Source organism: Capricornis sumatraensis, chromosome 14 (assembly GCF_032405125.1).
Source record: "Capricornis sumatraensis isolate serow.1 chromosome 14, serow.2, whole genome shotgun sequence".
Classification (NCBI taxonomy): Eukaryota; Metazoa; Chordata; class Mammalia; order Artiodactyla; family Bovidae; genus Capricornis; species Capricornis sumatraensis.
The window spans coordinates 31,647,655-31,662,761 of record NC_091082.1 but is presented as its reverse complement, the minus strand read 5'-3'; the positions used below and the strand labels follow the sequence as shown (position 1 = coordinate 31,662,761).

Below are 15,107 nucleotides of genomic sequence, written 5' to 3'. Positions count from 1 at the left end.
GAACTTCTGATGAGCAAATGTTTTCATAATAATAATTTGGATTTTTAATTCTACTCAGAGAATTCTAATACTGTAATCCTTCACATTTTAATGTTAAGGATAAAAGAGTTAAATATTTGGCTACTATTGTAAATGAATCATCATTAAGACATTAAGTACATCTTATCAACTGTACACAGAGATTTTAACATCTATTCCCCTTAAATAATTTTTGTTGGTCTTTTTGCTCTGCTGATTAGCTGAGCTGATGCCTCAATTCTGGAGATTTTTTTTATTAAGTGACATGCATATAAATTTGACTCCAGTGATAAAAATGGGTCACAAAGCAGGGTTAAGAGAAGTTTTTTGTCCCTGTAAAATTTTAGAACTGGTAAGTGTCCACAATTGTAACTATTTCACTTAATTTTCTATTATAATAGTTGAAAGTAAGTTTAGAAGAGCAGTAATATGAAAGTGGGCTTTTTTACTGCATAGATTTATCTATTAAAACATTATTAACATGTCGCTTGACCCCCAAAGGAAAAAAAAAAAACAGAAAAAAATTACAGGAAGGAACTAATCACATTTAAACAAATAATTCAGTAAAAAACATCTGATGATTGATTCACTGATATAAAGCATTTAACTTCCCCGTGGAAGTCACCATCCCTTAACTTCCATCCAAACATACTGTATCTTTCAGTGAAAAGTATTGTGGTAATAAAGTTACAAAGCCCAAACTAACCTGAGAGCTCTGTACACAGGGATGGCTCACTATAAGGCTGCCTCCTAACCAGCATGGAGTCCGTGTCAGAAAGCCCCATTGCTACACTAAAAAAGTACAGTTTAAATGAGGTTAATTCTCTGAATCTTCTACCCTATCTATTAAGGCAAATAAATGAAGACAAAAAAGTACTAGAGAATAATACATGCTGAACTCTGAAATTACTTTAGAACAGGTGAAAATATTCTTAAAAACAGATGAGCAAAATGCTTAATAAGTTGTTCAGATTACAGCACCAGAAGGAAAAAATGTTAGACCTTTTTGGTTACATGAGCCTCTGACATCAGTGGGTGCAATATACTTAATACTTTTATAATAGCACCTATTATTATAAATATCTCACATATATGGAACATATATAGGCAACAAAACAGTGTGGTAAGAAATGAAATACCTGTTTCCAACATGCTCTAGTTATTAAATATATCAAATTTTTTGTACTGATGTTGACAGGGTTCTACTGAATTTTTTACTATCACATACAGTCATGGAGTATTCACTGGATTCAAATTTCACTATTTTCTTTCATCCTTGAAATATCTGTACTTCCTAAATACAAGGTTAGGTTTTCCTTTTTCTTCAACTAAATCAATCTTATCCCTATTGTGATGTTGTTTGAATACTTCGTTGCAGGATGAAGAAGAAGTAAGAGTCTCTAGAGAAACGCACTGCACAACTTTTGGGCAGTGAAAGCATCATGTTACTTTCTCTAGCTTGAACAGAAGACAAATGAGATGATCTGGCAATTTTCCTAAAAGAACACGGGCCAGTTCCTCGAATATTTTAATTGTCAAACTTTAAATATAGGGTGGAAAAAATTACTTACTTCTAAGCTGCCTCTCTTAATTGGATTCAGCACTAATAATTTCTTCAAAAGGTTTTCACAGTCTGTGGACATATAGAAGGGAATACGGTACTTCCCTCGTAAGACCCGCTCCCGCAGTTCCTTAGAAAGCAAAAGAAAGCATTTATTGCTGGCTGATGAGATCACGGTGATTGGGGATAGAACATTAATATCGAATTTAGCCAATACCTTTAAATTCTGGCCGTCAAAAGGCAAGGAGCCACTGACCAACGTGTAGAGAATGACGCCGAGGCTCCACACGTCCACTTCAGGCCCGTCATACTTCTTCCCTTGGAAAAGTTCAGGAGCGGCGTAAGGTGGGCTGCCACAAAATGTGTCCAACTTGTTCCCGACTGTAAATTCGTTACTAAAACCAAAGTCAGCAATTTTAATATTCATATCAGCATCAAGGAGAAGGTTCTCAGCCTAAGAAGAAAATAATAAAAAGGACAATGTAAAGAGCCTACGTAAAATAAAATGTTCATTATAATTATTCAGATCTTAAACATGTATTGTTGTCTCTCTTTTTAAGATTATGTGAATTTTTTATTATTTAAAAACTTTTTCCAAGCTTCACTGAGGTATGACTGACAAATAAAAATTGAATATATTTAGGCTTTACAGCATTACTTTTTAAAAGGGTATACAAAGCAATAATTTAATAAACCTGTAGATTGTGAAATGATTACCATAATCTAGTTAATTAACACATCTATTACCTCACAGTTACTTTTTAAAAATTTGCTATTAATTCTTATTGGAGTTTAGTTGCTTTACAGTTCTGTGTTAGCTTCTGCTGTACCGCAAAGTGAATCATTTATACACATACATACATCTGCTCTTTTCTGGATTTCCATCCCATTTAAGTCACCACAGTGCATTGAGTAGGGTTCTCTGTGCTATATAGTAGGTTTTCTTTAGTTATCTATTTTACACATAATAGCGTATATATGTCGGTCTCAATCTCCTAATTTCTTGTCTTTCATTTTAAAATATAACATCAAACTGAGAAGCCCAGTAGACTACTTCAACATCTAGTTGTTCAGAATTACATCTCTATAGGACTGAATTTTAACACTATTGCTTCATGGCAAATAGATGGTGTATAAAAATGGAACAGTGACAGACTGCAGACGGTGACTGCAGCCATGAAAGTAAAAGACGCCTCGAAGAAAAGCTATGACAAACCTAGAGAGCGTATTAAAAAGCAGAGACATCACTTTGCCAACAAAGGTCCATATAATCAAAGTTACGGTTTTTACAGTAATCATGGACAGATGTGAGAGTTGGACCACAGAGAAGGCTGAGTGCTGAACAACTGATGCTTTCAAACTGTGGTGCTGGAGAAGACTCTTGACAGTCCCTTGGACTGTAAGGAGATCCAACCAGTCAATCCTAAAGGAAATCAACCCTGAATATTCACTGGAAGGACTGACGCCAAAGCTGAAATTCCGATACTTTGGCCACCTGACGCAAAGAATTGACTCATTGAAAAAGACCCTGATGCTGGGAAAGATTGAAGACAGGAGGAGACAGGGACGACAGAGGATGAGATGGTTGAATAGCACCTCTGACTCAATGGTCATGAGTTTGAGTAAGCTCCAGGAGTTGGTGATGGACAGGAAGCCTGGCGTGCTGCAGTCCATGGGGTCGCAGAGAGTCAGACACGACTGAACGACTGAGCAACAACGACAAAGACTGAATTTTAACACTATATAGGAAGGTTTCGTTTATATGCATGTATGTAACTGGGCTGCCCAGGCGGTGCTAGTTGTAAAGAACCCACTTGCCAATGCAGGAGATGTAAGAGACGCAGGTTCAATCCCTGGGTCGGGAAAATCCCCTGGAGAAGGGCATGGTAACCCACTCCAGTATCCTTGCCTGGAGAATCCCATGGACAGAGAAGCCTGGCAGGCTACAGTCCATAGGGATGCAAAGAGTTGGACATGCCTGAAGCAACTCAGTATGCACGCATGTGTGTAACTGTTTAAGAAAGTTTATTTAAAAACTATTTTCTCCCAGAGGTCATTTTAAGCCTAATTTTCTTCCTTACGGTAAGAAACATCCTGGAATTGTACCTTAATATGACCTATTCTAAAGAACATAAGTCAACAAAACACTAATACACTATGGGGTTAAACCAACCAATTTACCCAAATATGCTCTGTTTTAATAGAGTATCACTAGTTAAAGCAAGTCAGGGGTTCCATGACTAATGAATTCATTCCTTGTCCTCTCTTGCAAAATGCATCCTCAACAAGGTTCTATTCTTCCAGTAAAAGAAAACAATACAACATTAGCCTCCATTAGGTTTTATCTGTTTTAAGCCTCTTTAATTTTCTAAAACTACATTGTTTTACTGGAGGTTTATTATGGTAGAAAGAAGAGATTTCGCCCTATGTTTTGAAAAAATGGGTTTTCTAAAATATTCCTGAATCAGAAACATCTAATGAAAAACATTTAAAGGTACCTTTTATACATGCAAGTAATTCAATAAAGGATTTGGTTTTGTACATGTTTTGTTTCATTCTATGCTAAACTGACAGACTAACCAAGTTATCACTTAGTTTGTAGATGAGTTTTATCAGGTTACAAAAAGGAGTAAAATTTTACTAAAATAAATCCAGAGTTCTCTATACCACTTAAGGGTCCAACAGTCAGGAGACCTCAGCACTCAGCCCATCATATTTTTCTTCCTTCCCTTACCTCCTTCTTTTCTTAAGAAATACTAGTTTGGGATATTTGTTTTCATCCTGTTTTAGGAAATAAAGATACAGATAATACCCAAATATGCAAAAAATGTGGTATATTTTAACAGCACACAGATTTGGAAGATTTATATTAGTTCATCACATTATGGACTGTGTGACAAAACCAGGTTACTCTGATGTTCTGATTTAAGGGTCTGGTAATTGTAAATTTCTGTGGCATTCTGGGAGCAAGCTAGACTTAGCTCAGTCTCTCTAAAGATGTCTGGATAGATAGCAAAGTATCCAAGGCTGCCCAAGAAGGCGAGAGCTGGAGAGTTTTGAGGTTTCCTCCCAAGTGCATACAGGAAAGTCCCTCCACAGGACTAGAGGAGAAACACAAGGTGATGAATGTTTTTTTTTTTTTTGCAGATATATTCCATTTAAGAAATGAGACAACAAACTAGGAGTCAAACACACAGGCAGGGAAATAAATAGCTCTCTTCTTTCCCTTTCTCTGCAGCAGTGATTTCCCTTAAAATAGCTGAGGGAGGAAACTGAGAAATAGAAATATTTGAAGCAGTAGAAACTCTAAAACCTCAGAAAAATGGAGCAAAATACAGTGTTAGACTTTAAACAACTATTTAGGACAGTATATTCAAATATAACACAAATTACTGCTAGTAACTGACATACGCAATGAGAAAAGAAGTTTAAAAAAAAAGACTCCTAGATAAGGAACATGCAAATCAAATTTGGAAAAATAGAGAAAAAGGGGAAAAAAAAAACTTTTTTAGACAAGGAACTTTTTTACTTTTATTAAAAAAAAATCAATTTGGCCTCAACCATTTCTTTTTTAAAAATTATTTTTAATAAAAAAACATAATTAAAGAGAAATATCAATAACCTCAGATATGCAGATGACATCACCCTTATGGCAGAAAGTGAAGAAGAACTAAAGAGCCTCTTGAGGAAAGTAAAAGAGGAGAGTGAAAAAGTTAGCTTAAAGCTCAATATTCAGAAAACTAAGATCATGGCATTTGGTCCCATCACTTCATGGGAAATAGATGGGGAAACAGTGGAAACAGTGGCTGACTTTATTTTTCTGGGCTCCAAAATCACTGCAGATGGTGACTGCAGCCATGAAATTAAAAGACGCTTACTCCTTGGAAGGAAAGATATGACCAACCTAGATAGCATATTCAAAAGCAGAGACATTACTTTGCCAACAAAGGTCCATCTAGTCAAGGCTATGGTTTTCCCAGTGGTCATGTATGGATGTGAGAGTTGGTCTATAAAGAAAGCTGAGTACCGAAGAATTGATGCTTTTGAACTGTGGTGTTGGAGAAGACTCTTGAGAGTCCCTTGGACTGCAAGGAGATCCAACCAGTCCATCCTAAAGGAGATCAGCCCTGGGTGTTCACTGGAAGGACTGATGCTGAAGCTGAAACTCCAATACTTTGCCACCTGATGTGAAGAGCTGACTCACTGGAAAAGACCCTAATGCTGGGAAAGATTGAGGGCAGGAGGAGAAGGGGAACAGAGGATGAGATGGTTGGATGGCATCACCGATTCAAAGGACATGGGTTTGGGTGAACTCCAGGAGTTGGTGATGGATAGGGAAGCCTGACGTGCTACGGTTCGTGGGGTCACAAAGAGTTGGAGACAACTGAGCAACTAAACTGAACTGAACATGATGATCTGATATACATACACATAGTGAAATGATTATTACTAAAGTTAATTAACATATTTCCTCACAGTTACCTTTTTTTTGGGTATTAATGATGGGAACACCTGAAATCTACTCTCTAAGCAAACCTCCAGTACTTAATACAGTATTATTAACTTTTGGGGGGTGGGGCCATACTGCACGGCATGTGAGATCTTAGTTCCCTGACTAGGGATCCAACCTGTGCCCCTTGCATTGGAACCTTGGAGTTTTAACCACTGGACCACCAGGGAAGTTACCAATAGTCAACTTTTCGGGTTATATATCAAAAGCTCAGGCAACCACAGCAAACATAAACAAGTGAGACTATATCAAACTAAAAAGCTTCTGCACAGCAAAGGAAACCGTCAACAAAATGAAAAGAAAACATACAGAATGGGAGAAAATATTTGCAAACCACACATCTGAAAGGGGTTAATATTTAAAATATGTAAGAAACTCACATGACTCAATAACCAAAAAACCAAACAACCAGATTAAGAAATTGGCAAAACATCTACATAGACATTTTACCAAAGAAGACATGCAGTCAACAGGTATATGAAAAGTTGCTCAACATCACTACTCATCAGAGAAATGCAAATCAAAACCACAATGAGGTATTATCTCACAACTTGACAGCTATATGAAAAAAATAAAAGATAAGTGTCATCAATAGTGTGAGGAACTAGAACACTGTGTTCTGTTGGGAGGGCTGTAAATCGGTATAGCCATTCTACAAAACAGTACAGAGGTTCTTCAAAAGCTGAAACTAGAACTACCACGTGATCCAGCCATCTGCCTTCTCAGTCTACCTAAAGAAAATGAAATCAGTTCCTCCAAGATGTATCTGCCCTCCCATGTTCATTGCCACCATCATTTCTTGACTATCACACATAACTTAGTCTAAAGTATGCTGCTGCTGCTAAGTCGCTTCAGTCGTGTCCGACTCTGTGCGACCCCAATGGGGTGCCATTGCCTTCTCCAAAAGTATGCTAGTTTATACTAATCATATGCATTTGATATTCATAATAGTAGTAGTGTTATTCGCTCAGTCGTGTCTGACTCTTTTGAGACCGCATGCACTGTAGTCTGCCAAGGTCCTCTGCCCGTGGGATTCTGGACAAGAATACTGGAACAGGTAGCCACTGCCTTCTCCAGGAGATCTTCCCAAATCAGGGATCAAACCCGGGCCCTCCTGCATTGCAGGCATATTCTTTACCAACTGAGCCACCAGGGATTCATAGAAACATTTAAAATTTTCCTACTATTTCTCTGAATTTCAATGTAAGGATGAGCACTGGCTCTTACATCAGACAAACCTGGATTTGTACCCTGACCTTGCTTCTGATGGAATGGGGCCTCCTCCGGCATTTTTAATTAGGGACAAAGTTACACATTTATGCATTAAGAGAAGCTAATTAACAGAATCAAATCCTCTTAACCTTTAATGCTAGATAACCTCTCATCCACATTTTCTTCACTTGCTCAGTGAAAATACTGCCCTTTAAGAAAATATTCCTATGATTTATGTCAGAGTGTTTTGCCTCGGTTCTCTTCTATGAGTTTTATGGTGTCATGCCTTGTATTTAGATCTTTAAACCATTTGGAGTTTGTTTTTGTATATGGTGTGAGAGAGTGGTCTAATTTCACTGACTTAAATGTAGCTGTCAAGCTTTCCCAACACCACTTGATGAAGAGACTGTCTTTTTTCTACTGTATACTCTTGCCTCCTTTGTCTTTGCCATAGATTAATTGATTGTAGGTATGTGGGTTTATTTCTGGGCTCTTGATTCTGTTCCACTGATCTATATGTCTGCTTTTATGCCAATACTAAGCGGTTTGGATTACTGTAACTTTGTGGTATCATCTGAAGTCTAGGAGGGCTGTGCCTCCAGATTTGTTTTTTATTCTCAAGATTGCTTTGGCAATTCTAGGTCTTCTGTGGTACCACATAAATTTGAGGATTATTTGTTCCAGTTCTGTGAAAACTGTCATGGAAGTTTTAATAGGAATTACATTACATTTGTAGATTGCTTTGAGGAGTGTGGCATTTTACCAATATTAATTCTTCCAATCCAAGAGTATGGGGTATCTTTCCATTTCTTTGGATCATCTTCAATTTCTTTTATCAATATTTTACAGTTTTCAGTGTTATAGGTGCATATAGGTCTTTTACCTCCTTAGTTAAGTTTATTCCCCCAGACGAAAGATATAAAAGCAAAAATAAATAAAATAAAGGGGACCTAATCAAACTTCAAAGCTTTTGCACAGCAAAGGAAACCATGAACAAAACAAAAAAAAGAATCAAGGAATGGGATAAACTATTTGCAAATTTTTAAACTTTTTATTAACAAGGGGTTAATATTCAAAATATATCAACAGCTCATACAACTCAATAATACAAAAAACCAACAGGCCAATCAAAAAATGGGCAGACAACCTAAACAGTCACTTCGCCAAAGAAGACATACACGATGGCCAACAGGTACATGAAAAGATGCTTAACACTGCTAATTATTAGAAAAATGTATATAAATGTGTATCAAAAGCACAATGAGGTTATCACTTCACCATGGGCAGAATGGCTATCATCAAAAAGACTACAATTAAAAAATGCTTAAAAGGGTGTGAAGAAAAGAGAACCTGCCTACACAGTTGGTGGGAATGTAAATTGGTGCATCGGCTATGGAGAAGAGTAAGGAGGTTCCTTACAAAACTAAAAAATAGAGCTACCACATTACTCAGCAATCCCACTCTTGGGCATATATTCAGAAAACACAAAAACTCAATTTGAAAAGATATACACACACCAAGATACAGAAACAACCCATGTGTCCATCAACAGATAACTGGCTTAAGAAGATGCAGGGGGGAGAGAGAGAGAGAGAGAGAGAGAGAGAGAGTGAGTGTGTGTGTGCGTGCGTGTGTGTGTACACGCACAATGGAATATTACTTCACCATAAAAAGGATCGAAATAATGCCATTTGCAGCAATATGGATGGACTAGAGAATATCATACTAAGTAAGTCAAAGAAACACAAATATTATATAATATTATTTACATGTGGAATCTAAAAATAATACAAATGAATCTATATACAAAATAGAAACAGACTCATAGACACAGAAAACAAACTTATGGTTACCACAGGGAAAAGGAAGAGTGGAGGGATAAATTAGGAGTATGGGATTACCAGATACAAAATACCATACATAAAATAGATTCCTGTATAGCACAGGGAACTACATTCAATATCTTGTAATAACCTATAATGGAAAAGAACCTGAAAAAAATATGTGTATAATATATAACTGAATGACTGTATACTTGAAACTAACATAATACTGTAAACCAACTATACTTCAATTTAAGAAAAAGAAAGAAAACACTGCCTTTTATAAAAAGCTGCTGTAAAAATTAAATAAAAGTGAATTTTCTTCTATAATGTCTGGCACAATCATGTAATCAAAAAAAATAGCTCTAACAGTATCAAATATTTGTTAATAATAAGAAATTTTTGTTGTAAAACCAGTTGCTTACCTTAAGATCACGGTGAACAATGCACTTTTGATGACAATACTGCACAGCAGATACAATCTGAAATAAATATTTGGATAAAAGATTCAAAATTATTATAGTAAAAGCATACATTTTTCCAAATTATTATTCCAGTTAGAGAAGTTACTAGCTTGGATTTCAAAGTTACATATAGTAATTTCACTGTTCCATACATGCTAAAGTGATGAAATTTTCACTTTTAAATTCAGACAATGTGGAAAAGTAGCGTTCTCTTGCTAAAATATACTAAATATTTATCAGAGTGCATGAAGATTTTTCATATACGTTGTTATATTTCTCTGTTTACAAAATCAAATGTATACTTCATAGTTTTAGGTCAAATGGTTTACTCCACTGTTGGAATAAGAATTTTGGCACACATGAATCAGCATTTCAAGATAATTCGCTCAAGTTCAAAACGCAAAACTCTATTTTAGGAATTACATTAAATGTGCTCAAGGCATGTTTCTCAGGGAGGTCAACTGACTTAAGAATTTATCAACAGGGCATTTAGCAAAACTGTATTTTTGTCTGTTCATATATTACAAAGCAAAGGGAAAATTTTTGAGCCTTAAAAGGAAACCTAATTTTCAAAAGAAAAAGGATAAAAACGAAATATAATTTTAAACCTGTCACTAATTCAGCTGGGCAAAGTATTCTACCCTTGTAACTAGATTCTGTATGCGGTCTTAATTTCTATTACCTAGGGCTCTTTGGGGATAAGTGCTAAACAGGAAAGAACCCAATGGCTTAAGGGCCAAAGATACAAGTGAGAAACAGGTTATAAGCAATTTTATGATAGTTATATACTTTTATTACATAAAATACAGAAATGGAAACTATCTGATAGCAATCAGGTAAGAGCTACTTTGTACATACATGTATGGCCATTTTAGCACAGCAGAACATTCAGGTCTGTCGAGTCAGTTAAATGTAAACACAGTCTGAATGTTGAGTATTGGTTAGGCATTTACAAGTGGGGACAGAAATGAGATTTTTAAAAGTCTAAAGGTGATGTGAAGTATGACCACGCTAATAGGATACTGGTTAGGGGGGAAAAAAAAAAACTTCGAAGTAGTACAAGTGAAACTGCTATTTCAGTATTATAAAATTATTCTAATGTATATTAAAATGGTTCAAAGACAGAGAAGACATGAATTCAAAACAAAATCAACACACAATGAGTAAGATGTAATTCTACTAAAGTCAGTTTGATCCAACAGTTTATTGAGTACCTGCTACGTGCAAGAGAATGTGCTAGTTGCAAGGGGAACACAAAAATGAACAATAAATGTGCACCCTGTCCTTAAGGAGTTTACAGTCTGATTAGGAGGAAAAAATATGTATATAAGTAACTATATATATAACAAGGCAGAATCATAGAAGCAGATGTACAAAGAAGCGAAGGAATCATAAAAATAATTTCCAGTTGGTAGGTGATATTAACATTTGACCTAAGCCAACATGAAGGACAGAAATATTTTAAAATGTGGAGGCTTGGGGATGGGAATATAGAAGGTAAGGGGGTAAAATGCCTACTGTGGAGGCAACACAATGTATCTGAAAAGTAGGTTGGAAAATGGTAATACTGGGAGTTAAACCTGGACAGACAAGTTGGTAAAAGTCTCTGAATTCCAAACTAAGCAGGTGCTACAGAACCATGAAATGTTTTTGAGCAGAACAACTGTGAATGATTATAATCAATTTTAAGTGTGAGTCCCCCAAATACAGCAGAACCCTACAAGTAATATGTAGCATTCATTTTCTTAAGCAATATGCTTCAAATTGTAATATCTAATTTTCACCAAAATATGTTCATTAGTTAAGAGATATACATTTATATGTAAATATTAATTCAACTTACTGAATATATTATATAGGCCATAGGATATTCATACTATAAGGCTATTTTTGTATCACAGATGACAGAACTTTGCTGATAACATTATGTTTTTCAAGTCATCTTCTCTTGATACAATAAAGAAGGCATGCTACAGATGATTTGGTTAGCAAACATGAACTTCACCTTAGACAGGATAGTTTCTATGAAAGCAGTTCTATAGGCACTTCTGGAATAAAAATCTCCTGCATCTTAAAGACTTAAGAAGGGAAAGACAATTTATAATACCACCACACTGATCTAGTAGGATACAATTTCTACAATGAAAGCAGCTCTGGCTTCTGACTCACTCACTTTAAGAATCCACATCCACAAATCCAAGCTTTACTGCATTAATCTATGGCCAGACCCTCCCATCTCAAACCTTCTGTACCTCCACAAATGTAATGTATGAACTTCTTTATGATCCTTTTGTTACGGATCTCAAAAACATAATTGACAATAAGTCCTGCACTGACCCTAAGACATGTCAATGTTTTGCCATGAGGTGCAATTGTGGGGTTTGCCTTGCAATTATTTATAAGTGAGTCAGGAATTCCCAAGCTTTAAGTCGTAGCCTTGATATTGGGAGGGCTGAATTAACATTAAGATTTTCTTGTAGGCCTTCAAATCTTAAGGGAATGCAGAGGAGCAATAGCTGCTAAACTGGTCCTAAACTGTCGTAGTGTCTTTGCTATAATTCATGGTAGAGTCAAGGACATACATGTATAGGACATACATCTATATACCCTTACTAATATAGTATATTCCCCTTCACTGTTAAACTCTTAAAAGTAATTGCATGAAATATAGAGCAAATAAAAATAAAATAAATATACATTAACTAGAGTTTTAATTAAACCTATAAAGAAAAATAAACAGCAAAAATAAATATAAAAACAAAAACAAGTTTTTGACAAATAACTACAAATGGTATATGTGTTTTCATTATTTTTTAAAATGTGAGTTGGTTACCTATTTAATTTTGGGGGAACACATATAGATAGTAAAATACATTTAATATTTATAATAGAGAATTATTTTTTAAACTCCCATTGTTTTACATTTTAAATAGAATTCATTTCATATTCAACCTCTGATCTCATTTCAAAGTAATCCAGATTTCATTAAAAAAAAAAGAGCCACTTAATAATTACTTGGATCTTTATGAAAATATCTGTGTCCTAGCCTCCTATCCTGCTCACACCTGTCAGTAAAGATGAGTAAGCTCTTTGAAACAGCAGGCATTTTCACCTTCTCTAATTCCATATAGTACCCAGTACAATTTTCGACCACAGTATGTTTTAAATAATAAATAAATAAAACCAACCAACTAAAAAGAAGAGTGAGCAGTGACAGTCCTTCAAATACCGATTTAGATTTCAATGGAAATATCTAATGTCAATTGGAATTTTCTCCCTAGTTGGCTACTAAAGCTAGAGTGACTGAGATGGAGAGAACGACAACATTTGAAGTGATGATTGCAGTTCTTTACTTAAGTAATCTTGGACTTGAAACCCAGCACAGGAAAGAACTTAACAGTATGTGGCTGATCGCAATGTTGCTTCCTCATTACCAGTTGTCTTTAGATCCAGCTATTTTAAGTCAAATGCTTCTAAGATCCATTTCAAATATAATGAATGGCTGTATATATCTTTGGTCTAAAGCATTTTATATATTGTGTTCCAAAAAATAATGACTCTGTGAGATATTAATAAATAGATGTTTCCCAAAATAAACTCACTCCATGATTAATTCGGAGAGTGCTATGTCAATAAAATAGTCAAAAAGGTATTTTCCTCCCATCTTCTTTAGGACTTCTATAATTGTTTATATGTTAACATATATGTAGAAATCTCACAGTGGAACATTTCATATTAGTATGACCCAATCTTACTGATTACAGGATCACTTTAATTGCAGAATCATGCTTAGAAAAGAGATATTGAACTATTTTTAAGTGAGTATTTTAAATTCACTAAGGCAAAGTTTGGCATATAGTAAGTTATCTGTTGAAACTTCAGTAAACTTTATGAACAATTTACAATTTATTAATCTGGCATTGCTACAGTAATTTTTAAAGTATGCTAATTTTAATTACTTCATTCCTAAAAATTAGAAACAAAAGCTTACATGAACTTAAATTGCTTTTTCTTATTTTATCATTTAGGTAACAAATCATAATCAAGTCGACCTGGAAATACCAATATCTTACCATATTCTTCATACTGGCAAGGTTCCTTCCCTACTCGACTAAATAAAATTGATCATAGTCTTTAAACCTACAAAAATAGGAGTTCCAAAAGCAAGATATCTTTAATTACTTAAAAAAATACAAAAACCTTTTTAAACAGTACACAGTTATGTTGTACATATAAAGGTAATAATAATAATAATTCCTGGATAAATGTTTAAGTATTTATTTTCTATCTCACTCTAGGTCTCTACTTCCAAGACTATCAAAGAGTTATTAATAAAAGTCTCAACTATAAACATTTTACTATTTATGGTGATCTAAAAATAACCAAATATAACTATTTTACAAATTTCTTTTTCAGGTTTCCATCTTTAAAAAGAAAGTATCAATTTTTCTTTTTAAAGTACCATGTACTCTGAATTCTGGTTTGTGATACTGTCCATTGTACATCACTAAAAATATCAGCAAAACAAAGTTGAAAACTACTTTCCATACCTGCCTAAATTTTGCACGGGCCTCTTTTTCTTTCATTCTTCCATGGGCAACTAAGTAATCAAATACTTCACCTGAATCAGAAAGGTAAAGCAGGCAGTAAAATATACACAGATTTTCAGTTAACAATATATGCAATGTCAAGTTTTTGCCTCGTTTTTAAAGAAGCTTTAGGCCCACACTTTTCAGATAGTTCTACATAAATTAAAACTATTACATGATAGAGAAAAAGGGAAAAAGACATATAAAACCAAATATTGGTAGCAGCTTGTGAATCAGCAAAACTCCTTTAATAAAAAAAATCATGAAAACATTAAGAAAACTTTCTTCTTTCCAGTCCTATGTGAAAATACAGTCAACTCTTTATTATCCATTCAGATAAAGGGAAGCCACAGCACAGGCAACCAAAAATTACATTTGGTTCTGTATTTGGGGCTTACGTTTCAAATAAAACACCAAAAGCCATATTAGGTTGGCTCACTCTCTTAAAGTCTACTGATTGTTTAATCTTGGTCAAATTTCACCTCTCTATCTCCATCCACACTGATTTCATTCTTATCCTTCGTATTTTGATCATGTTCATTCTCATGATACTCATTTCACCTGCACTGGTACTTAACTCCTTACTGTACAGAATGAAGCCATCCTTGTGCGCATCTCCTATTACCCTAGAGGAGCTGCAACCTTCTTGAATGCTGTCATCACACCCATACCTTACCTGCATGCCCATCCCATGATAGGACACAAAGTGGAGAGACAATACAAATTTGTTGAAATAATTTAAAGATATTAGAAACTGTAAAAATTTTCTAATAAATCCTTTACATGTAAGTTTTTCATTTTTGTCTTATTAATAATAATAAACCTAATGTTCAGTTATATTATGAAAGATAAAATACCTCAGTGTAAGGGATAAAAATTTTATATCCTTATAATTTGTACCATATAGACATACATGTATATTAAAAATTC

The 15,107-nt window shown here is 34.8% G+C and overlaps 1 protein-coding gene across 1 annotated transcript in view; it reads right to left on the bottom strand.

Annotated features, from left to right (window-relative positions):
* The window catches only part of MARK1 (microtubule affinity regulating kinase 1), a 62,192-nt gene that overhangs the window by 27,287 nt on the left and 19,798 nt on the right, over positions 1-15,107 (bottom strand). The window contains exons 6-9 of the mRNA XM_068986431.1: positions 14,139-14,209; positions 9,550-9,606; positions 1,797-2,033; positions 1,590-1,709 (exon numbers count right to left, since the gene is read on the bottom strand). Coding sequence (XP_068842532.1) covers positions 1,590-1,709; positions 1,797-2,033; positions 9,550-9,606; positions 14,139-14,209 — 485 coding nt within the window. The remainder of the gene's footprint in view (positions 1-1,589; positions 1,710-1,796; positions 2,034-9,549; positions 9,607-14,138; positions 14,210-15,107) is intronic.